This window comes from Bombus terrestris, chromosome 3 (assembly GCF_910591885.1).
Source record: "Bombus terrestris chromosome 3, iyBomTerr1.2, whole genome shotgun sequence".
Lineage (NCBI taxonomy): Eukaryota > Metazoa > Arthropoda > Insecta > Hymenoptera > Apidae > Bombus > Bombus terrestris.
The window spans coordinates 8721564-8748734 of NC_063271.1; the positions used below are offsets into that span (position 1 = coordinate 8721564).

At 32.4% G+C, this 27171-nt stretch overlaps 3 protein-coding genes and 1 long non-coding RNA gene across 4 annotated transcripts; 2 read left to right on the plus strand and 2 right to left on the minus strand.

Annotated features, from left to right (window-relative positions):
- Positions 1 to 2954: 2954 nt before the first annotated feature.
- LOC100648624 (actin, clone 205-like) lies at positions 2955 to 5617 on the minus strand. The gene is made up of 2 exons (XM_048404164.1): positions 5480 to 5617; positions 2955 to 4830 (listed from the first exon to the last, which is right to left on the minus strand). Exon 2 carries the CDS (start codon positions 4807 to 4809, stop codon positions 3679 to 3681), a length of 1131 nt encoding a protein of 376 aa, XP_048260121.1. The 5' UTR covers positions 4810 to 4830; positions 5480 to 5617; the 3' UTR covers positions 2955 to 3678.
- A 157-nt stretch (positions 5618 to 5774) lies between these two features.
- Positions 5775 to 7430, plus strand: LOC125384689. The gene is made up of 2 exons (XR_007223363.1): positions 5775 to 6106; positions 6191 to 7430. It is a non-coding gene; the product is annotated as an uncharacterized LOC125384689 (long non-coding RNA).
- Positions 7431 to 12005: 4575 nt separating this feature from the next.
- On the plus strand, positions 12006 to 21160 carry LOC100648126 (angiotensin-converting enzyme). The gene is made up of 9 exons (XM_003394439.4): positions 12006 to 12187; positions 15376 to 15733; positions 16532 to 16850; positions 18039 to 18263; positions 19173 to 19536; positions 19828 to 19989; positions 20233 to 20487; positions 20572 to 20747; positions 20894 to 21160. Exons 1-9 carry the CDS (start codon positions 12177 to 12179, stop codon positions 20950 to 20952), a joined length of 1929 nt encoding a protein of 642 aa, XP_003394487.1. The 5' UTR covers positions 12006 to 12176; the 3' UTR covers positions 20953 to 21160.
- On the minus strand, positions 19429 to 27087 carry LOC100648012 (replication factor C subunit 1). Its single transcript, XM_012321041.3, has 18 exons — positions 26806 to 27087; positions 26530 to 26661; positions 26262 to 26402; positions 25647 to 25691; positions 25480 to 25582; positions 24978 to 25393; positions 24725 to 24904; positions 24249 to 24653; positions 24003 to 24168; positions 23705 to 23920; positions 22968 to 23194; positions 22563 to 22897; positions 22060 to 22278; positions 21812 to 21985; positions 21642 to 21717; positions 21378 to 21560; positions 21129 to 21300; positions 19429 to 19522 (listed from the first exon to the last, which is right to left on the minus strand). Exons 1-17 carry the CDS (start codon positions 26812 to 26814, stop codon positions 21172 to 21174), a joined length of 3156 nt encoding a protein of 1051 aa, XP_012176431.2. The 5' UTR covers positions 26815 to 27087; the 3' UTR covers positions 19429 to 19522; positions 21129 to 21171.
- Positions 27088 to 27171: the final 84 nt, after the last annotated feature.

The following is a 27171-nucleotide window of genomic DNA, read 5'->3' on the forward strand; positions in this document are numbered from 1 at the left end:
TCACTTCCTATGCTTCTACCATCTTTCGTTCCTGTTCTACTCTATAACGCTTCGTTTTTTCTCTTGGCCCTTCTTCGTATCCGAAGGATATCTTTCCCGAAACACTTCCAAGTTTCCATCGATACCGTTTCTTCTTTCTCGTTTCTTTTCTAAATATCTTTTCTCTTATCTAAATAATTTTTTCGAAACAGTTTCGAGAAGAATTTCCACACATACCGTTTCTCCTACTGTTTTCTTCTTTACTTTCGTATTTGAAATACGATTTCTTCGAAAAAAATGTCTAAAGGAGAGTTCCCGTAAATATCGTTTCCTCTTCCGTTGCTTTTCTTCGAACCTATAGATTAATTTTCCTGAAATAGTTTCGAAAGAAGTTTTCATAGATACCGTTCCGTCTCTTTCGCGTCTTTTCTTCGTATTTGAAGAATAATTTTTCTAAGGCAGCTTCGTCAAGCATCGTTTCGTCTCTCATTTTGGGAAGAAACGGTGGACCGCTGATCTTGGGATCGCGAATAGTTTATTCTAAGAATTAACTGAAACAAACAGAGAATTTTATCGAACGGATTATCAGAGAATTTGTGGCCGAGCTTGTGTTTAGTAGCCTGTTTTGTTTCAACATGTTCCATGAAAGCTAAGTTAAACTTAGGGGCTAAGGTGTACGCTACTAGTTCTCCAAGTCACCAGTTAGGTTTTCATCTTGTTTTATTACGGAAGTCGGCTTTCGTGCTTCTATCGTTTTGCTTAAAGTGCCATGTAATGTAAGAGCTGGCTACGCTTTGCTTGCACGGAGTATGATGTATATAGAAAGCGGGAGCACTGATTTATCTCATGTACAAATAGAGTTCCGCGTAAATTCTCGAAGTACTTATGCTAGACTTAATATCGTACTTCAGAAAGATGCAAATTGGCTGTTAACTGTTAATGTTTCAATGTCTGGAAATTGTCTCGACTCGTTAAACGATACTTTTCCATGGAAAAGTAAGAGGCAATCGTAGTTTCTGTTACGTAAATGAGACACGTAACCGAAGCATATTTTCAAATTTTTGTTTATTTCTGTGGGTATGAACAAATACTAGAAATTTTATGTCATTTCTCTGTAAGAAAAAGACAGCTTTTCCACTTGATTTGGAGTGAAATTCATCGCAAAATACGATCGCCGCCTAGAAATATAGGACACGACGAATGCTATGAATTTTCAATACCACAAAGACCGAGTGTGCTGTTGTGAATTTTGTTTGTACTTCGTGTCATCATCTTTCGTGAATTTTACTTTAAATTGTAAATTGAAAAGTTATCTTCCATGCTTATCATTTACTTTTACCTTTAAAATTTGCCTAACTCCAAACGTTATCATAGTTATCAAAAGTCTCATATTTAACAAACTCTTGTAAGATTATGTTTTGTCAGCACATACAGACTTTAATCCATATTCATTTCTATAAATTATTAATACATTTCCACAAACATTTTCTTTGAGCTGAACCTAATATTTACTATATAATTCTTATCGATCTTTTCATGAAAAGTACATGATGGGTCGTGAAATTTAAATTATTTTCCGATTTTAGTACGGGATCGTTCAGTGCTAAAATTACATAAAATACAAACAACGGATTGCTATAGAAAATATAGATGTCTCGATGGATTAACACATTAGCCGCAACTGATATAATATTATCATAGTTGAAATATGGCCAATTGTTAATTACTAAGAAAGGAAGAATTTCTCATTTGTGCAAAGCCAAGTTCTTCGATTCTTGTCGTAATCATAGAAATTATTTAAGAAATTAATTGTAGCAACCAGTGACCTTAATTACCATTTTCTGCTTTGAGATTCTCGTAAAATTATCAGCTACAAATGTGTTGAGCAGATCGTTTCTTCAATACGATCAAATTTAGTTTTACTCGTAGGCTGACAACGGATCGAGCTTGATCCCTGCGCGATACGTGCTCTCCTCTTTCCCCCAGATATCACAGTAGGAGGAATATTTCGAGATTACGCACCGGGACGAAAATAAATCGCAGGATCCGTAGCTCTTTTATCGGCCATCCTATTCGCTTATCGACGGAAAAGGCTTTCGGTGAACGAAGCGGGCAAAATTACGAAAATGACCAAACTCCTGGCACGTTGCACGATTACCAAACGGCTGAGCAAAAAAAGAAAGTTTGAATTTTTCTAGTGAATATTTCCGTGGATTTAGAAAAATATATAGTAAAGGGGACCGTGCAGGAGTAGATTAGTCATTTTAGGCCAAGGTCATTCGTTAAGTCCACGTCACAACAATAGTTATTTTAAAACCACTCGAACGCCGACTTTACCCTGTTCTCGCAGACATATTCGGACTTGAGCATCGCGAAGAAAAGAGCAATTCTTTTCTACATAAATTCCTGCATATCAGATACATATACGATGAAACACATGTATAACAGATACACATACGACACGTGCAGCATCGGATGCTGATAATATGTGGCGAATAAAAATTCATATGTAAATATTTGGCGAACGGATAATAGACATGTGGAATTATAATTAAACGAGAGTTGTGTTTGTTGTTTGTGTTTGAGATGTATTTCCGTATTTGATCGTTTATCCTCTAAACTTAGTTCTGAATAATTTAAATTCAGCAACGCCGATATGCGATACTTTACTCGGAGTGAACGCGAAAGGATATCGAAATCTAGGGAAAAGTCAATGTTTAGTTAATCCTATTAAGGTCGAGCTTTTTGAGTAAGTGTATATATTTTTATGTAACAATTTACGTTACAGGTGTTTCACCGACAAAGTCGACAAGAATCGCAGACTTACGAGAGACGGAACAACATTCTTAAGGAGATCGAACGTGAACATTTCCCAAAAGGGTTTCTGCTCTCGAGCAAGGACATCGTACATTTTAGGTACGTATTAAGGAAAGCGAATACGCCGGTTGTAACAAAGCATAATTAACGCATCGAAGTTGAAGGATATGACTAATGATATGAGAGAATGTATATTTAATTTGACTTTTTGATATATCGTATAACAATATAGCAATATAATGTATAATATTTACAAAATAAATTAAAATAGAAGTATATATCGATGGTGAGTTCGCTTCAATTAGCAGGCTAGGTAGAAGTAGGATTTAAGAAATTTGTTGAAGGTGCAGGGATCTCGCGTAACAGTGAGACAAGCGCAGCTTCCCTCGAAGTTGGTCCAATTCTCTCGAAGATCCTGTTTTCTTCTTGCGTGTCCAGAATGTCCCTTTCATAATCGAAAGATGCATTTGGTAGGTAGGTTAGCCGATCTGGCATCGTTCATGGGCCTCGTTTTGATACTAGACGAGGAATGGCCATCCGCGAGTGAGCTCTGTATCGAGAACCAACACCTTTGCCGGGTTCCTCGGTCATGATGAAACAACGGATGAGTGTGACTTTGACAGCCCATTAAAGAGTTGTAGAGTCAACATATATATGATTAGCCAGGTTGTCGCATCTTACAGAGCGACACAGATGACCATAATAATGAACATTCGATGAGATCTGGTGATGATCTGGATATTGTGATATTTTGATAAAATTTCTTTATCGCAGCGTGTGAGTTGCTTAAAGGAAACCGATGGATCGTATGCTCGGTTTCCCCGAAGTCGATCGATGTTTCTTCGACGTTCGTGCGACGTTGCTGAATCGTCAGCAATGCGCTTAGAAGCACTTGCGGTGGACAATGCCAGGGCCGGACTCGTCGTACTCCTGCTTGGAGATCCACATCTGTTGGAAGGTGGACAGGGAGGCCAAGATGGATCCACCGATCCATACGGAGTATTTCCTCTCGGGGGGAGCGATGATCTTGATCTTGATGGTCGATGGGGCCAGAGCAGTGATTTCTTTCTGCATACGGTCGGCAATACCAGGGTACATGGTGGTACCGCCAGAGAGTACGTTGTTGGCGTACAGATCCTTACGGATATCGACGTCGCACTTCATGATGGAGTTGTATACGGTTTCATGGATACCGCAGGATTCCATACCCAGGAAGGAAGGTTGGAACAGGGCTTCTGGGCAACGGAACCTCTCGTTACCGATGGTGATCACCTGTCCATCGGGCAACTCGTAGCTCTTCTCAAGGGAGGTGCTGGCAGCAGCGGTGGCCATTTCCTGTTCGAAGTCCAGGGCGACATAGCAAAGTTTCTCCTTGATGTCGCGCACGATTTCTCGTTCAGCCGTGGTCGTGAAGCTGTAGCCTCTCTCGGTGAGGATCTTCATGAGGTAGTCGGTCAAATCGCGACCGGCCAAGTCCAGACGGAGGATGGCGTGAGGAAGGGCATAACCTTCGTAGATGGGTACGGTGTGCGAGACACCATCTCCGGAATCCAAGACGATACCGGTGGTACGACCGGAAGCGTACAGGGAGAGCACGGCCTGGATGGCGACGTACATGGCCGGGCTGTTGAAGGTTTCGAACATGATCTGGGTCATCTTTTCGCGGTTAGCTTTTGGGTTCAGGGGAGCTTCGGTGAGGAGGACTGGGTGTTCCTCAGGGGCAACACGCAATTCGTTGTAGAAGGTGTGATGCCAGATCTTCTCCATATCATCCCAGTTGGTGATGATGCCGTGCTCGATCGGGTATTTCAAGGTGAGAATACCTCTCTTGCTTTGTGCTTCGTCGCCGACATAGCTGTCTTTCTGACCCATACCGACCATCACACCCTGATGTCTGGGGCGACCTACGATCGAGGGGAATACGGCGCGAGGAGCGTCGTCTCCGGCGAAACCGGCCTTGCACATACCGGATCCATTGTCGACAACAAGGGCTGCTACTTCGTCGTCGCACATTTTGCTGCTTTTTTAGTGTCTCTGAAAAAGAATTTATCGCCGGTTATGCAACTAATTCTGCTGCTATAATTGCTTTCTTCATAATTAAACTTCAATCATAACATTTATAAATCGTCCAACATTTACCGAGTCTAAGAGTAAAGAGTTAGAAATTTTGTACTAGAGGTGAATTGAATTTGAATTTGTTGCTTACGAATTTATTAATCATTGCAAGAAATATGACACTTTTTCGAAAAGGAGGAGTTTTATAAGAGAAGCTTCTATTATCGATCGTTCTTTAATGTACCAATTCTACCAATTTAACAATTAATTTTTACTTTTAAATCTTTTTAGTATTTCAAAAAAATTATTGTCTACTTCAAAATCTTTATCGATATCTCAAAATAATTGAATCGTAGGACGATGCCAGTTTCACTTTTCATCCAAGTTTGTCTACTTCGTCCAACCCTTGTAACAATCTTCCACACTCGATAAAATGTATCCGTGCACCTATTCCCACATGACAATTGTGAAATCCTATTAATCGATTCCCTAGTTGATCACTTGTGTCACCACAAAGCACCGATCGTCCAAGACGAGCGCTACACTACACAACCTTCTTCGATGCTTCTTTTCGATATGCGAAAGAAAAAAAAAAAATGTAATGTGAAGGCTTGGCAGAATTACTAACCGTGGGGGTGAGTTGTGAATCGACGGGCGACTGAGGAGCGGCTGAGGCTCGAGGGCGCCGCGACGCCAGATATAACATCCGCAGCGTACGCGACGCTACCGAAGATGGGCACGCGGGACGCCTCCAGGGCTGGCCAGTGCGTCTGCCCACGCGAAAGCTTCGTGTGACGATGTCTGCGGACCAGACACGCTACGAACCAGGAAATTAGTATAGCGCTCGGCATCGGAATCTCGGTAGAGGGTGGACAGTAATACGAATTTGGACGGCCCTGGCCGTTCGAGAACAGCGGGGAGAATTATGCGGCTGCCTCCCACCGGCTCTCCAACCTTATCCAAGTAGCGCATAATCTTGGCTAGAATTAGTTTTTGCATTGAACCATCGGTATTTGCGATTTTTCAACGTTAGCACGCTGCTCGAACAAATCGTCGCTTCCTACGTGATATGGCTATGTAAATCGATCAACGTTCAGGATAATTTGATATTTTATTCGGAACTCAAACGTTGCTTGTGTATCATCATCAAACGTTTCGCGATAGCTAATTGATTTTATCAAAGAGTAAGGTTTCATCGATATTTCCATGTTTATTACTAAGTTAATGGTAGAAATCAGGAGGTGATTCCGCATTGGTAATGTGTTTGATCTTATTCGTATTTCTTACGCTTTTCTATGCAGATTTGAAACGTTCTTATAGTTTGCCGGTAATTCAACAGGTCACTGGCTCGACTTGAGTGCGTGTGTAACCAAATCAAGGCATTAACGGGACCGCAGACAAGTATTAATCATTATTTGGAATCTTTTCAACTTTTATCAGATTGATTTAATGTAAATTAGTCGTAATTCTTAAAATTTAAGATTTAGCCATCAACTCTAAAATTGTATCTGCAGATCAGATTTATTAAATTAATACGATGCTTTTGTCACTTTTATCGGAATCTATAATTACCAAAGTTAATAATCAAGGACTATTTCATGACGATTTAATTAGTTTTTCAACGATAATTTTTTTAATTTACTATAATTTCATAACTCTTTTTTTTTTTATAAAATAATGTATGTCTAATGTAGAAGAAAATTTCGTATTTTGAAGGATATCGCAAATTGTAGGAAGTGTGGTTGTTTATCGTGTTAAATTTGTTACACTCGTCACACCGATATTGTGCACGAAAATATGCGCGTAGAATATATTCGCTGCGTCATTACGTAAGATTACTATGTCTTCCAAATCAGCAAATTTTCTGATAATTCCAATAAACAGTTGTATTCTTTTTAAAATTAACCGATGAACTTCATTATCGCAAATATTTTCATTTCTTTAATTAAAATTACTACATTTTCTTTTCCCTACTTTGGTAAGAAAACAGTCTTTACTGATACGATGAGTTCTATGTTAGCAGAGTGTATTTTAATTATTTACAAATGGTCGGATTTTTGTTTTGATTTTTGCATTACACGAATTATCATTTTACATTTTGACGCTAAAATGTCTTTTATTTAAGTACATCTCTTTCCTCGCATTACCATATTTTGACAGTTGTTAATATATTTTTTACTAACGGTAGCTCATTATTTATAAACGATAAGTATTTCAAACTATAAATAATAGTAGGTAGAGTGCGAATGTTCATGCAAATTCATATTTTTAAACTAAACAGAAGATAAGCAAAGGGTTCGTTTCACTGAATATTACAGCTTATAACAGGTACTATACTTTGGATATTTTATATAGTTTTTCGCATTATGTACACGTCTATTCTGCGCATTTCTGCACTTTCAAATACATAAACATCCGTGGTCTAATAATGAGGTTCACTATTATCGTGTCTGACTCATGAAGGATGCATTTCACTTACTTTCAACATTCAATGAGTATGGTCAAGCTTCCGTACACGAGTATTCAGAATATTTTTCATTCGTCTTGCCTTCTAATTTTCTTTAAAAAATAATACCAATTTCTCTAAGTAAAAATAGTATTAAATTCTACTTCTCAGGTTATATTTTCATACAATTGCCTTCGTCTTTCTATTTTTTCTCATACACCTATTTTATCTTTCTTTAATATTATTTTTTAATACAGTATAATGTGAATTATGATTTTCAGTCAATTAGAATTGCTTCTTCTTGTCGAAATAAAAGTTCCTAATTATTAAATTGTATATTTCTAAAAATATCAATGCCTGGAAAAAATTGCTGAAAAAATTTAATCAAATAAAAAACCTTATGGCTCTTTCGTAATTATGTTAACCGTGCATTAAGTATTGTGAATTCGACTGGAATTTCGATCTGAAACAGGTGAATACATTTCCTTTAAAAGCCAGTTGTATTCGCAAACATGTGAGTAATTTCGTGAATAATGCCTTTACTATGTCGAGGGTGCTATTTTAAACTTTATGTAGATCTTGTGTGTAGATATATGACGAATACAGTTGCAGCACAGCACCCTTCTAATTTATTTCATCCAGATCAATTTATCGAACTAAAAATAGAATTTAACTATTCATATACATTAACACATTTTTATCGATGACATGCATATTTTCTTATCTAAGTAATCAATATCTTAACTGGTTTTAATAGTATCTACTACTATTTTTATCGCGTGTATTCTCTTGTTCAAAAATGTTATTCTTTCGTTATTTATTTCTCAAAACTAAGAATATAGCGAAAATATTAAGAATAAAATTTCATAATTATATAATTTGTTGCCATTCTTTGTTGAATATAATCTCGAGCGACAAATTCCTTATCGGAACAATTTCGTTGAATATCTTCTCGACATCTAATTATAAAAATCAACGACATCGTAATCAGATATCTTACACATTATTTGTATAAAAGAATTATCGAAGTTATTTATAATAATATATGTAACAAGTTTTATTGTACAATCTTTTTAATAAAAATATAAAGTTTGTTAATAAAGAAATTTTATAGAAACATTTTTCCATAAAATATCTTATTTCTATCGATTATATAACTTTCTATTTTTGATTGAACATAAGCAAATATAATTATATATACAGGTCATTTTTATATTCTAAATAATATTGGGTGCCGTTACTACGAGTATACTTTGTAAATTCATTTTAATCTCCTATAGTGAGTTATGGAGAAATATTGTTGATACATTAAGCAGACAACTAGAAACTGTGCACGTGCATATGGATCATCGATCACAAGAACAAACAATTTTAAGTTATGCGTTGATAATCGTATGTGCACAGATGATAGAAGAGAGTCTGCTTGCTAAATGTTAATAGTTGCTTTCCAATGTAATAATAATAGCGAGGCAAACAATTTTTTCGAGATTACGTTGAATGTTTTCGAGAAATATATTGGAATATTGATATCAATTTACTACATAGCATCGTATAATTTCGTGTTGTAAAAAAGGAAGGAATCGAAGGAGGCCTAGAAATTCTATAAAAAAGATGAAGTCGACCTTGAAATCCTCCTTATGCCTGCAGTTGCAAGAAAAAATCTATCGTTACCGTATTCTGACCTTCTTCGTGATATAAAATATCTGTCTGCAATTTTTTAACATTGTCAAGATATTTAAATAATATTTCATAAGAGTAAAATTATTATTTCATATCAAAAAAATTGAAGTATACGACAAAAACGAAATCTTGAAAGTCATTTCACAAAATCATAATCCTTTTCCCATAAGCCTCTATTTTTCATGGTATACTTAATTCGTGAATTGTACGATATGATAAGTGGTTCGTCCTGGCTATGAAGTAGCATAAATCAAGCATTTTTTGTTATCGTAATAACAAGAACGATAGTTTCTTCAAGAAAATTATTTTTCATTCCGAGCAGAAAAACAGCTGATGCTGAGAGAAAAAACTTATTTCGTGGACTGCAGTTGCATACAAGTTAGATGACGATGAAACTCGAGACTGGTTCCATTTTGGTTTATGATGTTGTTGTTGTTATAGCCGCCAATAATAATGTTCAAAATAACATTCAGCAATGTAGGGAATTTATTTCTTTGCAAAATTGAATTCTTTTAATTCGGATACATGTAAATTCTAGATAAACTTTGATAGTGTTTTCTAGAGAGATTTTGTATTCTGTCATTATTTATAATTAGGAAAATTATTATACAAAATCGCTGTATCTCACAATCCAGTAATAAATTCATCCACCTACGTTAAAATTTTTTAATTTCGTCCACTTTCTTCTATTTTTGCCTTCTACCGAAACATCGTCAATTACATCTTTGAACCTAACAGATTCTTCTCATTTTCACCTATTTTATATTAAAATTTTCTTTCTTAGTCATAAAGTGACGTCAAAATAAAAATATCAACAAAAACATATCACATTTTCCATCATATTACAAATAAATAAAATAACTAAATAAATATTACAAATTCCCTTCACAAAAGGGAAGTCAACCTGCAATTTTTTAATCATTCCCAAATACGTATCTCTATCAATCATGTTCTTACCAATTTCCCAAAATACAGTAGCTGCTGAAAGGATATTTCAAATCGATATACCATGAATTTTAGCAACTGCTGCATAAAAAATGTTTTACCATATTGGCAATAGCCATCTATTATACGGTGTACGTTACATTCACTCATCGATCTTATTGAATATTAAATCGTCGTCGTGTCTTTCTGTGTCTCTTATTTCGTAAGCTTCCTTTTGTCCGCCACTATAGTTCGAAGTACAGCGGTTGCTACTGATCTCACAACGATCCTCATAAATGCAATCGTCGTACAGCGGCATGAGACTTTTTACATTCAATTGCCGTAAGAGGAGCCCTTGAAATGAGCATGATCACCGAGAAGTACAATGATGATCGGGCGTACGCGAGCGAACATTGAAAATAAAACCGGAGGACATTACAGCGTAAACAGGCAAGGACATTCGGCCCTACGAATCAGGAATGTTAAACTGGTCGTTTGAGATGTCTGAATAGCCAGTTAATAATGTTAAGCAACCGGTCGTTAGTTTCGACTAGGGATAAGCGATAAAAATGAATCCGCAAGACCTTGCAGAAAGTCGAGCTACGGTTCTGTGCGCTCAACGATGCAACGTGTTCTTTCAAGGTTTTCCAAACGTTACGGTCGCGGCCGTTCCTTCAACTGTTCGTGTTTATAGGTTCATCCGAAGGATCAACTACGATAACACATTCCTGAATATGTTATTACTTTGCCAGCATCGAATTTTTTTTTCTTTCTTTTTCTTTTTTTTTGGCGTGGAGGAAATCCGCACGGACACCAGGCCGCTTCTGGGGGGAAGCGGCGTGGTAGTGCCGGACTCCAACCGACTAAAACCTTCACGATGACTAGTGTCAACAGACACTAGACAATTTTGATTTTGTTTTATATCTCGATAAACCAATCAATCGTTTGCCGGAGTCAAAACTGGATGAAATTTAGAGGAAAAATATTTGAGACACCGAATGATAGTTTTCTTGGATAGTTCAAAGAAAATAGCATTTTAGGTGAGAAGTGAAAGTTCGACAAATGAGACGTTTTTATTTCGGTCGCATAAAGTGCGAAATGAAATATTTCAACTTTAAATTCTAATTGTGCATATGGAGCGGAATGATTGTTCAAACACGTCCGATCGGAAGGCATGAATTTGTTATATCCAGGGAGGGAAAGGGGATAGAATAAAAATAAATGACGCAAAAACGTGCAAGCTACGTGATATGTAGATAAGAGAAATCCTGAAATATTTTATATTAATATGTCGCCAATATCAGAAATACGAGGTGCAAAAAGAGAGAAGAGAAAACTTCTGCCAGGTACTAACCATTGAGGGCAGAGAATTTGTAAAAAAACATCTTGAATTGCGTGCAATCGGCCGTAAAGGCCAGAACACTATACTTAGAGGAATAATAAACCGTACTTTTAAAAAAATATACCTTTATATAGAAATATAAATGTAAACACTAATAACACAACTATACTACATTAAAATAAGTACTAATCGATAAGAACGAGTTAAGCAATGATATTAACAACATAACGTAGTAACTAAGAGAGAAATCTAAAAATATAATACGATGTGAGAAATTAGAAATAAGAACCTAACAACCTCCTTACTATAATCTATGAGCCTAAAATACAAATAAATTCATCATTATTATTTTAATTATGCATTCGAAACGTTTCAATGTAGATCGAGGATAGAGATAATATTTAAACGCAAGAAACTATAATGTCCGCGAAGTAAATTTACTATGTTTCATTCGCACGTAAAAAAGTGCATCGCTCAAAGCCTTCATCAGCCAGGCTGCTCTACTCTCTCATGGACAGAGAATCGATCTAATGAAGATAAACAAATCTTTCAACGTGTAGCAGATCACGGAATCGACATATAGTACATCGAAAGTAACTGCTTTATAATAAAAGCCGAAAAGAGGGGTCGAGAGCAAAATTCCCATTACAATGTAAGACGATGGGTCCGTCAATATTAGCGGAACAGGTCCGCCGCGAATAATGTCGCGTTTGTTCATAGTGAGGAAAACATTACACCGGCAGAGAGTGGGGACGGTGCATAAAAGTTGGCGTATCTCGTGGTTCGACATCACTCGATGTGTGTTCGCCAGAGAGTGTTACACAAGGCAACGGGGATTTTGTTAGACTCGTGAAAGTTGCTCCTTAATCGAACATAATCGTCGGTCAACTGTTCCGTTGATTCATCCAACTTCAACGCGAGCTACGAAAGGAAATGCTGCGCCCGTGAGTATCTGCTATATTTCGTACAAGCGTCGACAAAATGATCATTCGATCGCTTAAACTTCAACTTGGACGGTTCTAACAACTGTTATTGGATTTTCAACCAGCCATCAACAAGTATTCGCTCTTTTCCTGTAGTTCGTTACAACACTGGTAAATACATAACAGACGTTTGCTCGCTATCTAGGTTTCGTAACGAAAATCCAATCGTATCGTGGTCGAACTATTCATAATTATCAGATTATGCAGTTGTCGACGTGATATGAAATGATATGGTGTACGATCAGAACGCACTGCTATTTCTCTTTCTTTTTCCTCCTCGCTGCAGGAATTGTAATTTGGTTTTAAAACAATATTTTCTCCTATTAAATACAAATGCAAAACGTGCACGAGTTAGATTAATTTAGACGTACGTATTTAAGGAAAAGTGAAATTTATAAGTGCTATGGAAAATTTGATATACAAATGTCTGATGTATGTAGCAAAAAATCGAACAAATTCAGTCTCGAGAAAGTAGAGTAAACCACATGTAATGCATATGTTGGATTACTATGAAATTAGATGATATTTAGTGTCGTGGAATTTGCTTTGGAATTAATACCTGTAGTAATTTTAAGTTAATAACAAATTAATGAGTAAGATAGATTATTGTATTGGATTATGTAATGTTTATTTACTTTTGTAGATATTTTGTTTCATAATGAAATTCATGTTTCAACTAGGAAATTTCACGTATACGATATTTATCAAAAAATATATGATCGTTTATTTTTGATAATTGCTAGATAACGTATATTTTATGGAAACATTTTTATCAGTTACATTTAAGCAGTGTAGATATCAAATTTGATTTTATGTTCATTTCACATATCTCTTTACATTATTGTACTTTATTATTATTGAATATGGATAAATATAATTTTTTAATATTCACGGATAGAAGCAAAGCTCGAGATATGTTATAAACATTTTTGAGCAAAATTAATAGAATCTGATAAGCATTTATAGAGGAACGATCAAGCTTCCATAGACTCCAACGCGTGTTGTTTTTTTTATCATCAGCTTCACAATCAACCAGAAATATAATTACATCCTGTTAATTTTTTTAAACCGATACAGATATGAACGAAACTATTGCACTTGTCTAATTAAACTATCAAGCACAGTATTTCTATAAATTTTAAACTTTTGATACAATTATCGATATTAGTAATTGATCGTAGCAGCTATTAATAAATTAAAAAGTTACGAGTTACAGGTCACAGACTTCTCTTTTATCATTTCATAATTTTACATCGAATAGGATAAGTAGATTTGTATCTTATTATAATTTATAAAATTAACTTCACGATAAAATAAAGCAAAGTTTCATTTGTTTCATTTTACCAAACTTCCTACTGTTACGCAAAGGTATTTATTACCGCTAATAACTTGTAATTTGTGACTTGTAGTGTTTCGCTAATAATATTAATTCGATTGTACAACGACCAACTTGTATTATAACATTTTCCTTTACGTGACCAGTCAATCCAAACATTAGAATTCTCACGAATCCTCATAAATCTGTCTGTAACAGTGATAAATTTAGTTAGACTCGTTTGCTTACGTACTTTTAAATAAAGAACAGATTTGTTAGAAGATTTATTCCTTTATTCCTATCGCGTTGTAACATTACACGGTTGGTTGTTAGGAGCAGTTATCTTATTTTAGTCGATTGAAAAATACAAAGACCGCCGATGATTAAAGCACTATGGCCACGCGATATTATAATTTAACGCGCTTACTCTCATGAATGTACTATACTATCAGAACTTGTTACTTATCGCCTATATGTGTGTAAAATAAATATCGTACAGTATATCTTTTCTACCAAGTTTCCCATTCAATTTCATTCAATTCTTCTACGTTACTTTGCATATTACACTCGAACCTTTTAAAACTATTAAAGCTAGCTACACCCTTTATATAATCGTAATAGTCGTGTCTCATTCTCGATGCTAGTGATCAGACTGCGGATTTTTATGCGTTTATGAGAATTTTTAAGATGCAAAAGCGCAGAGAATGCATATAATATGCAAATATGTATGAAATATCCAAAGCAAAATATTTGTTATAACATTTCGTAAATGAAACAAATTTCTATTTCGATTCGATTTTTACTTCTTTTTCTTTTTTATTAGTTATATTCATAAAAATATGAAAGCGCGGTCTATTAAGGATATTTCAAAATGTTTTATATAACACAGATGATATATCCTACTGTACGAGTTAGAGTATTTGTTGTATATCAGTAAATGTAAAATGTATTTCGAACTCGTTAAAGGCCTTCGAATACTAGTCATACAATTTCACTATAACGATATCTCGAAGGACGATTTCTACATACTCTTTGGACCATGATCCGTTTTCGATCGTTTCAATCCATGATAGGAATGCAACAATGTGGCAATTCGTTAGAAGGATACAGACGAATCAAATGAAAAATATTCTAACGAGTTCTTAGACGATGTAGACTTTCAAATCGTTGAACCAAACGACTATCCTCGACCTCGTCGCTATTTGAGAATCTAACGTCGCACATGGCCGAGTATAAAACGAGAAAAATAGATAACAACGTTCCTAAATGATCAATTTATAGTGAAACGTCTTAGACGTGTTTTTCTGTTTCCTTCTCTTCTGTCGACGTATGTTTGTATTAGAGATAATATTATTAGTTTTAGGCGTAAAATTTTCATAATTACTTTGTGAGGAGATACGAGGACAAGTCAAAAGGTACGGAGAGATTTGAGAAATTAAAACAGTTTAACATTTCATTTTTCTACGTAAATCCTGCCACGAGTTTAGATCAAAATATGAAACCACTTTTATCGCTATATTTATTATATAATTTCTCATTTTAGCATGGAGTTAAAGATTTCCCACGAATATTAAAAATCTTTTATATTTGCGAAAACGAGGGCTAAATTGAAATATAAAAATATAAAAATTACACCAGGACTAACGAGCTTCCGAGTACTTGGCTCAAATATTTCATAATTTTATAACGTTCCACTCTGTTGTTAGATTCAGAAAAGATCTGCTGTTAGATTTAGAAAGATCCTATCACTAGATTTTCGACATTCACAAATTATTTATTGAAACATTCATTAAAATATCTGTTAAACGTTACAAAATTTATGTAAAATTCGCAGACTATTAGTGGCAGCCCTGGTGACGCTGGCATTGGGCATACCAACGTCCCAGGATGTCGACAACGCTGCAGTAGATTCGGAAGCAGATCTGCTACAGGCTAAACAATTTCTGGAAAAGATCAACAACGAACACGCAGAATGGAGCAACAAGTATACGCTGGCCGATTGGGACTATGCGTCGAATTTGACTTCAGAAAATTTAGCAAACAAACTGAACACATCCACAGAAGCGGCACAGTACTTCAAATCCGCCTGGAAGAAAGTGAACGAGTATCCTTGGAGCGACATTAAGGACCCAAATGTCAGACGGCAATTCAAGAAGTTCAGTGTTTTAGGACGTTCAGCGCTTCCCGAAGATGTAACAATTTAATTATTATCAACCTACAGCATATTAACTTTCAAGTACACTGGCTCACGAAAGTATTTGAACGCTCGCTACACAAAACTTGTACGAATATATTACGTTTTTTTTTTTTTTTTTTTTTATTTATTAGAATATTTACAATCAATTCTCGTTGAGAATTTTCAGTAACTTAATTTGGCGTGATACAATGACATGGATTATAATAGCTTTATATTGTTGGTTCTAGTAGAACTAAGGATTTAATCTAGTGGGTATTTTCTTTTTAGTCTGCGGATCTGGTCCGTCGTGTCCAGTAGTTGGGTGACTAGTGGGTAATATATTACGTGTATGCGAATCTTTTTGAAATTTTATTAGTACGAGACACGATTATCGTGATTATATTAGTAAAATTTGAAATCGATCAGAAAATGTGTATAGAAGTTACAAGACATTTTTTTCAAACATATATTTGATACAAAAATTAGTACATCGCGTGAATAATGATCTTGAAGATGTAATTAATGCTAAAAATTATCTCATTAAATATCGTGGCTTGTTACTGTAATCGGTAATCGACTGTTTAAATTAATATTATTGTTGGTGATCGTTGCGAAGATTTGCAAAAATTCGTTCGAAATTCTACTAATATAAGGACGACAGTCGCTTCTCATTGCAGTATCAGCGAAATTTCAAAATGTTCTGTATAAGAAATTTCTGTGAGTGTTGGAATACATTCGAGAGCCGCTGTATGTATAGCTGAGGAAACTGGAGATGAAAAGTGCTGGATGATAATTGATTGAACATTTACTACAGAGCTACCAAGAATACGAGAAAATTGTAAGTGACATGGAGAACATCTATAGCACTGCGAAAATCTGCGATTACAAGAATCGAACTAAATGCGATCTCGCTTTGGAACCGGAGCTCACGGAGATTTTGATGAAGAGCCACGATCCGGAGGAATTGAAGTACATTTGGGTCGAATGGAGGAAAGCGACTGGCGAAAAGATGAAACCATTGTATGAAAGATACGTTGAACTGAGTAACTTGGCTGCTACATTAAACAATTATTCCGACAACGCGGCTTACTGGCTTAAGGATTACGAGGCTGATGACTTCCCCGAGCAAATTGGTAAGTTAAACATTGGGAGATAATATATTAGTAATACAGCGTATTCTATAAGGGAAAATATGAAAGAAATATCACATAAGCCATAGATGTACAATTTCATTAAAAAGTTGGAACAAAAATAGCAGATTGGTTTTTCATAGACACTTAATAAAGATTTAATACACATTTAATAAGAATTTAAAGGAGATTTAATATCTTTTTAATATTAAGAGAAATATACAACTCTAAACGACTCTCTCCTAAATTTATTGTTAGAAACATTTCCACTATAATTAATATCTCATAAAAGATTCATTTACAGAAGTAGCGACTTTTGTAAAAAATATTTTTATCAAGTTTTCATTAGAATATAAATATTTCTGTCGATAATATCAAGTGAAACATCGAATGATGTTTTATAAATATTCTATGAACACTTTATTGCGGAAAAATACAAATATTTCGTAAGAAGCGTAGAAAGTTTACAAGAGAATGTTTAGTAATCGTCCCGAAATTTTTCAAACAGAAAAAGATGAAAAAAAATATCTACTCCTTAATAACATAAATACTTAATGAGTTAGAAAATATTGAGAAATAAAATACGTATCGATATATGAACTATGATGAATTAATATTTTCGTTACATAACGTGATTGTTAAAATTAATATTTCTTTTAATTTTAATATAATACATTATATTTTTCAAGGAAATATACTTCTCTCGTTAAATTCAATCCTTTTCGTTAAAAGACAATATTATTAAAAGTAAAATTAATATATCTCTACAAAAAGTATCGTGTGCTTAAAAATCGAAAACAAAAGAAAATAGATTCTAATCTGAATATTAGGCTTCCAATGATGAAACCAACGATTATTTCTATTCTATTTGAAGAAACTGTAAAGTCATAAATGGTCTTTACATCAACATATGAGACGTGAGATTTCTATTACCAAGTATCTGATAAACTGTTTAAATGTATTTATGTAAATACACATAATACATATAACATTTTATTTTATTGAAACGCTTACTAGCTTAATAATCATCTTGCTTCCAAAACGAAAATATTTTTTCCTTGACTTCAATAATACTTATGAAAATAGAAGTTTAAAAATGTTTCAGTAACACTGTTTAACATCTAATTTTCAACATAAGTCCGAATAAATATTATCGAAATGCTACATTCATTTGTAATAAAATATTTTCAGAGGCACTCTGGCAACAACTGAAACCTCTCTATTTGCAATTGCACGCATACGTTCGCCGAGAACTTCGGAAAAAATACGGTGAGGATATCATTTCAAAAGATGGACCCATCCCAGCACATTTATTGGGCAATATGTGGGCGCAAACTTGGGCGAACGTCGCGGAGTTCGCTATTCCATATCCAGGAAAACAAATGCCAGATGTCACCAATGCAATGATTAAACAAGGTTTGATTAGCATTTAGATGTCGATTAATAACGTACATATACATACATATAGTAGAATTTATTTCGTAAAAAAAAAAAATTGGCAACAGAGATTGTATAACTTACTCTCTATAACGTTAGAATCTATAATTTCATAACATAAATTATTCATACATTATGAATGTATAAACGAATTTATTGTGCTATATTCTAATTTATATGAATTCATTTCGTTGCCCGGCATACGTTATGCTGGTGTTTATATTATGTTTGTAAATTTTACATTTAAATATAAAATCTCTGATCCTGATTGTACAAAATTTTTTGAAATATTTTTAAATGTTTACTTTATAATTCTGTGGAGTTGTTCAAAGAACACAGGAGAAATATTATGTCGATGTAGGATATAAAGAATACAATAATATTAATTATTATAGAGGACTAAAATACTTAAAAGATTAATAGATTTTAATATGTTTAAAAAAAAACTTCTCGTATGATGATCAAAATAATGGTAAATACTAATATGCATAAATATTAATATACAAAAAATGTTTGTAAAATAGGAAACTATGGTATAGTATATGTTTAATTATAAGTATAATATACTGAACTGAAATACTAATACTATACTAAAATACTAATAGATGTATCAGTTAATAACATACACCTTAAAATATTTAGAGATCATTTGATAATTAAAAAAAAAAATAATATTTAAAAATTACTTCTAGTATCTAAAAGCTACTATATCAACATTTCATATAAATTCAATGTTATTAAATCTAACGTATCTTTTCAGTTTTTGATATACAATTTTTCTTCAAATACGAGATTTTTTTCATTATGTTGATCAATGTACCAAGCTTAGAAGTTAGAAGTCAAACTTACAAATAGATTCCTTTATTCTTTATATAATCGTTCCCTCAGGATACAACGCAACAACTATTTTCCGTGTTGCTGAAGATTTCTTCACCTCAATTAATCTCACCGCAATGCCAGATCTGTTCTGGGAACGATCGATATTAGAAAAGCCAAAGGATCGAGAACTGATCTGTCACGCGAGCGCTTGGGACTTCTATGATGGCAAGGACTTTAGAATTAAACAGTGTACCAGAGTTAATATGGAAGATCTGTTGACCGCGCATCACGAGATGGGTCACGTGGAATATTTTTTGCAATACAAAAATCAACCCAGCATTTTCAAAGAGGGTGCGAATCCTGGATTCCATGAAGCTGTTGGCGACGTTATATCGCTTAGCGCATCTACACCGAGTCACCTGAAAACCATTAAGTAAATGATATTAATTATACATACTTTACAAAATATTAATTTATATATTTTGAACTTCAAACTTTGATTAGTCCACCTATAAAGTGTATATAATGAATTCAAATACTGAAATAATTTGTATACATTTAATTTAATAAGCTATTAATGCAACTACAAATATGTGCAATTTTTTTACTAGGGACGTAATCTTTATATAAATTAATTCCTTGTATCATAGTGTACAAAAATATAAGAATTTGATAATTAAAAACTGAATATTCTATAATGGAAATACATTTTATTATATCTTAGATTATTGGATGATGATTCAACTGATATGGAGACCAATATCAATCACCTTTTCCTGAAAGGCCTTGAAAAAATTGTCTTCTTACCATTTGCATATATGATGGACAAATGGCGCTGGAATGTATTCCAGGGACGAGTCACACCAGATAATTATAATTGTAACTGGTTAGTACTGTCTCTGAGTTATTAATATATAAATTACAATAATTAAAATTTGGAAAGATTACAAAGAGGAAGAGATAAACAAAAAATTGCAAATTCTATTGACTAAAATAATTTAATTATGATAGATTAATGTAATTATTAAATTTAATTTATCATATATCTCCTTCGATATAAAATGATTTTATAATGCAGATGTATTCTTTTTAACTTGTAATTCGTAAGTTTTTAATTATTAATAATTAGGTGGGATCTTGCTGAAGATTTTCAAGGTATTGAACCACCAGTGGATCGATCAGAAGATGATTTTGACCCTGGTGCGAAATATCATATAATAGCAGATGTTGAGTATTTGAGATATTTCGTAAGCTTTGTGGTGCAATTCCAATTCCATAAAGCACTTTGTACAGAAGCAAAACAATACGATCCACAAAATCCAAATTCAAAACTACTACATGAATGTGATATTTATAATAACAAAGCAGCAGGAAACTTATTAAAGTAAGTTCCAACTTTTCCAATTTTATAATTCACTTGATATAAAATGACTATTAGAATTTATGGAAATTTATTATTGGAATATAGGTCTATGTTGGAACTGGGAGCCTCGAAACCTTGGCAAGATGCAATGGAAAAAATTACAGGCCAGAAAAACATGGACTCTGCTGGACTCTTGGAATACTTCAAACCACTGACAGATTGGCTCACAGAAGAAAACAAGAAAACCAATGAATATATTGGATGGAAACCTAGAGCAAGACGTATGTATTCTTACAATAAAATATGATTCATGTATATAATACAATACAATTCAATTTAAATACAACTACACTACACAAAATACATAACTACACAAATACAACAATACAAAAATGTGTAGTAATTTAACAAAATTTATTTACTCCAGAATGTGTACAAACCAGATCAGAACTTGCAGCTGTTGAAACAACTGAAGCATTAGAGTAAAAAATACATTCTTCTGAATAGTATCTCATTGAATACTCCAAAAAAATTATTTCTCCGTTTTGACATAAAAGATGCATCAAATAATAGTTTATGGCATTATTTCTTGCAGAATAAAAGACAAAAATATGTAAGTATCCAGTGATGAATAAGTACATTACGAAATCGTAAATTCTTACTTTTTCCAAATAAAAATCACATTCCAATTTTACGATGTTTGTGTTATTTTGCTTTCCCCCGTCCTCTTCCACGTTTATTAGACTTATCACTACTATTTTTGCCTTTCTTCTCAGTTTTATCAGTATTTTTACCCTTTGATTCAGTATTCTTGTTTGTACCAGCTTTCTTTGCCTGAAATGCGTTGTAATCAATAAATAATATTGTAATAAACATATAATTTCAATAATGTAAACTATTTTCCAATAAACCTTAATCATCTTATCTGCATCAAGGTTATCGTCATTTTGATCAGAGTCAATTTCTTCTTCCTCCTCTTCTAAGAAACCTTCTTCTTGTATACTTGATGTTACTTTTTTCTTTGATGTTCCACTCACTATATAAGGTAGAGCCACAGAAGTTTTATTATATGCTCTTGTAAAAGCAGCTTTTACCTATAAGATGAGTTTTTATTATACTTTTCTATACATCATTATGTCAAAATGATTAAAAATTATCTAGAATTTATAACATACCTTACTATCTATAATTTGAAACGGATCACGATCACCAGGCCATAGAGAAATTTCTACCAATGAATCTAGATCTTCCCTATTAACAATAAAAAATAATAAAGTTTAATACTAAAAATTAATAATACAATAAACTCTAATTTTTATATAACTGATCTTAATGAAATATTAACCTGAGTAAATGATAGTGGTTCATAACATCAATTGCTGCATCTACATTTTCAATACCTCCAACTGCTAAAGGTCTGAGAATAGTATTTCTAAGAGGTTTAATATAGTCCAAGTTTATAGCCTCCTTACTCGCACCCGTAGCCAAACGTGTATGTAAAGTGATTTCCTGCATTAAGCTATAAATCATATCATTAAAAACTTCAATACAAAATATAATAATAAATGTAAAAGCTAATAATTATGACATTACCGATTAAGTTTACCAGTTTTTGAATTACGTCCAAGCCAAGCTGGAAAATTAATTTGGCCACCAATGTGACCAGACATTGCTGTTCCAGGTATTACAGAAGAATAATAAGCTTGTATTGGTAAAAGAGACCAAGCATTATTACTTCTTATGGATTTTTCAACTACATCTCCTAATGCTATACTTTCAGCACTTTCTGCTACCCTTCCTAACAATTCATTTCTATATAAAAATATAAAAATAACGTTAAATACAATGCTTTATAAAGAATAAAGTATTTAACTAATATTGATTTTTTTGTAATATTCCATAGATAACAACTTCTTGTTAAGTGAATTTAATTCTTTTTATAATATAATTCATTTTCTTGCATATCTTTTATAATTTCTGGTATGCAAGACAACAGACTCTAAATTACGTAATCCACTTTGCGCATATAGAAGAAAAAAAGGATAAATATATATATATGAAAAAGGATAAATATATTATTTTGCTGAAATACATACTTTGGCACTTGAGGTATAACCATCAAGTAATTTTCTTGTACAAATAATGGTGCTATATTGTAATCATGGAAAAATAAGCTACTCTTGTCACTTATACTCATATGTTTATGTTCTTCTATGGAAAATACTTTTTTCACAACATCCCAAGGACCTAGTCTCAAATCCTTATTTATATGTTTCTTTTCATTTTTTTCCTGAGAACCAGTTTGTCCAACAAATAATGCCAAATGATTTATAACTTGACGAATATCCTGATTAGTTGATTCAATTAGACGATCGAGATCTTCATTCGAAATTTGAATATTTTCTTTAAAACACATAGATTTCATTGCACCCTGCATGAAAAGAAAGAAATCAAATAATGTGAATAACCATTAAACATATTTGAATTCAATATTGTTTTACCCTAATTTGTTCCAATCTAGGTTTTGGAAATCGAAGGTCAAATGTATAATTAGAAAGCGTTCTCATTTTAGGATTATTTCGATCATTGCAAATACAAACAATAGGTATATCAGTTGATTTGATTAAATTAATTAATTCCTGTAGACCACCGCGATCCTCGTTACCAGCCATTCCATCTACTTCATCCATTAACAATACGTGTTTCGATGATGGTTTGCTTTTAACATCTATAATATAGAGCATTTAAAAATGACGATGTAATTTTGTTTAAATTTTTAAACGTGATATTTTTAGCACATTTAATTATACTTTAATAGTGTATTTTATTAATTATACTTACAAAAATGCGTTATACAAGAATACATTCAAAGCAATAAATACTAATAATATATATGCAGTAATAACTAAAATTAACTAATCCATAATCCTTTTCTCCACTAAAAAACATCTCAAATAATTACTCACTGAAGACCAATTATTTGTTTATTAGATTTTTGTGAAAACCATCATGTAATTTAAAATATATAAAGATATTTCTATATTTCATATAATAAAGATCACTTTTTTAATTAAACAGTCAACATCTATTTTGTAGTCTAAAGCTTTAAATTATTTGTTGAAATTAAATATTTATAGATTTACATTTTTTCATTAGTATAATTAGTAAAATACGGTTTAATAAGAATTAATTAGTTATTTCAAACTAACTTAGAAAATATGTTAATAAATAGATATACCTTTAAAATAATTTTTTATTGTAGTATTAGATAAAAGTTCTGATACTTCCTCTTGCAGAAGCTTTTTGCTTCTGGTATCTGATGCATTAAATTCTATAAGATCAAAACCTAATTCATTACAGACAACTTGGACAGTTGTGGTTTTCCCAATTCCAGGAGGACCAGATAACAAAGCAGCTTTGAAAAAAGCTCCATTATCATCTTTTGCCCAAGGACCTAACAAATAAAATTAGTAAAGATTTAAATTGTATTAAGCATATACCAGAAATATTTTACACATGAAGAATAAAATAGTTACTAGGTCTTGTATGTTTCACTTGACTACTTTGATTTTTATGCCAATTCATTAACCAAGCGTATATTTTCTTAGCATTACTTTTGTCCCCTTGTTGCCCCAAAATTTGTTTCATAGTTTTTGGCCTATATTTTTCAACCAATGCCTGCACTGGTGTGTTCCCACTTATCTAAAAAAAAAACCTAAACAATATAAAACTGATAAAAAGGACTAATGTTATTACTATTATACTTATTTATTATTTCTTACATCTTGCAAAGTATTTGTTTGTATTTTTATATCTTTCACATCAATTATCTCTTTTTTATCCTGTACAAGCGATTCTTTATGTTCATTCTGTTTCTTTTCAATTGAAGATTTTATTTTTTCATCCTTATTATAAAGTTCTTGTTTCAATGAGTCCTCAATTTCTTTTTTACTACTTTCGCTTTTATGTGGTGAGTGTACTTTTGCTGCTTTTTTCGTTTCCTCGTTTATAGTAATTTTTTTTTTCTTTGGTGTCGACTCTTCACTAGACTCTGCAGATTTTCTCTTTGATCTTTCTTTTGATTTTGTACGAGGTTGTGTTGCATTATCATTTTGACCTGCAGGCCTTGTACGTATCAACTCAAGCAAATCATCTTCTGATATTTTTTTTATATTTAAGTTGGTAGCCTAAAGAATTTATAATATACAATATAATAAGTCTAAATAAGATTTAAATATATATTGTTGATCAATATTACCTTTGACAGTTTTGCAGGACCAGCTTGGTCACCTACTATAACATAGTCAGTCTTCTTTGAAATTTGGTGTAAAATTCGTCCACCATATTGTTTAATAAGTTCTTCAGCTTCTTCTCTTTCTAAAGAATCCAAAACGCCAGTTATTACAAAACTTAATCCTGTTAGACACTGTTCAGCACCCTGAAATTTAGACATTTTTTTTTAGACATATTTTAAATTTTTCTACAAGCGATATTCCTCACTTATTACATACAACAGGGATTTCTTTTGAGCCTGGATTTCTGGCTCCTCCTCTTTGAAGATATTGCTGATACATTGCAGCATTTTGTTTTTTCTTTTCAATCTTTTCCTCATATACATCAGAAGTGTCTATCTTTTTGGGAGAAGTTTCCTTTTTTTCTTTCAGATATTCTACTTCCATCTTAGAAATGGCAGATGAAGTTTTAAAAGATTTCTTTGTATGTTTAAATTTGCTACTACTTTCAGAACCCTTATGCTTAATGTCCTCATCTGAAATATTACTAGAATGTTTTTTACTCTTTCGTTCATGTTCTTTATTACTCTTTTCTTGATTTGTTTTATCGAGTCTTGTTTTCTTTTTAACATCCTCTTTATTTTTAATGGGTGTCTTTTCTTTATTTTCAATATTGCTTTCATGTAAATTTGTATCTATAAATACAAGCAATTAATATATTAACACAATATATTAATAAGTTTGGCATATTATTTATTACAACTTCTTGATTAATTGATACCTTCATTAACTTTAATCTCTGTTAAATATCTTTGCTCAATATCAGATGTATCTAACTGACGTAAGGTAGCTTCAAAATCATCATCATTATGACCTTCAGCCTCCTGTAATATTTAATAAAATATATATATAATCACTTTACAACATTATTAAAATATTGTATATTACCTTCTTTTGTAATTTTTTAGATATCTTAGGTACTTCTTCAGCTTTCTATAATATTTAATAAAATTGACATGTATATAATTATTTTATATTATCATTCAAATATTATAAAGGATGATAAGAAGAAGGATTCAGAAGTTTTAGGAAAATGAAGAAAAAAGTTCTAATAAATATAAATGAAAAAATTAATATTTTCAAAGTTATAAAAACTTTTCATTTCAATTAAAAGAAATGACCTGCTTACTTTGAGAACTATTATGTTGCATGAAAATAATGAATTATTTTATTATGATAAAATAAGTGTTCGATTACAGAAGATTTCTACATCCTGTTCCTTCCATATATATGTTTGACAACTTTGTGTACTCTTTTACAGATTCCTAGACATACTTTAACTATTTCATTAGTAAAATTTTTTACTTTCTCAGAACAGATAACTTATTATGTTTATGTAATATGTTAGCAAGTTATTTGCTTTAACCAAGACAAAAAATTATATTGTAACATTAAAAATAATTTTTTTACCTATATTTATTACAACTCTTTTCCTTTATTTGACAGGTATTATCTATTCTAAATATTTTGAATCCTTTTCTTATTGTCTTCCATATGTATTACCTGCTTTAATGACTGTCTAGATATCTTAGATGCTTCTTGTCTGTTTATTGGATTTTTACCAAACATATCAGCAGGAGAAATGATTTTAATATCTTCATTGGAATCAGATTTAATAGTTTTCTTCTCCAATAACTTTGTCTTCTACAACAACCAGAATATATTACACTATATTTATCGACACAGATACCACAATATTCCCATTTTAAAAGTAATGACTAAGATTTGAAACTTCAATAACTTAAACTACGATAAACAATTATATTAAAACCTTGGGCCGTTTACGTGGCGATTGGGATTTGTCCTCATCTTCGTCAGACGAAATAATAATTCGTTTTTTGGTAGCTTTCGCTGGAGCGACATTGGAATTTGTTTTAATAGTTTGAAAATAGGATCGTATATCCTACAATGAAATAACAAAATATTGAGTTATAAAATCTGAATTCTAATTTCAATAAGTATGTAATCCTAAAATGTAGATACACTGATGAAAACAAATGTAGTTAACCTCGATTATTAGTTTTTAATAGAAAATTTTAAAACTTACCCTTGGCATGTTTCAAACGTACTTTAATTCGATAGAGACGCAATATTTAGATCAACTAAACAATATCTTATACAAGAAAAATAAACAGATAATATAATTAAAAACACACTGGTTTAATAAATGACGCATCAACGCATGCTTTTACGATACATGCTGTTATAGTATTGGTATGTTGGCATCATAATTTTGAACTTCAGTAACGAATATAAGTCTACTTATAATCTCTGTTATATAAAACATAAAAAGATATATAAAATTTGACCTAGTGAGAAAAATATGAATTAATTAATGTTAATATTGCCATAAAGAAGTTTCATTCATATATTATAACATTACAAGGCGGTTGTTTAATTGACATAAGATTGT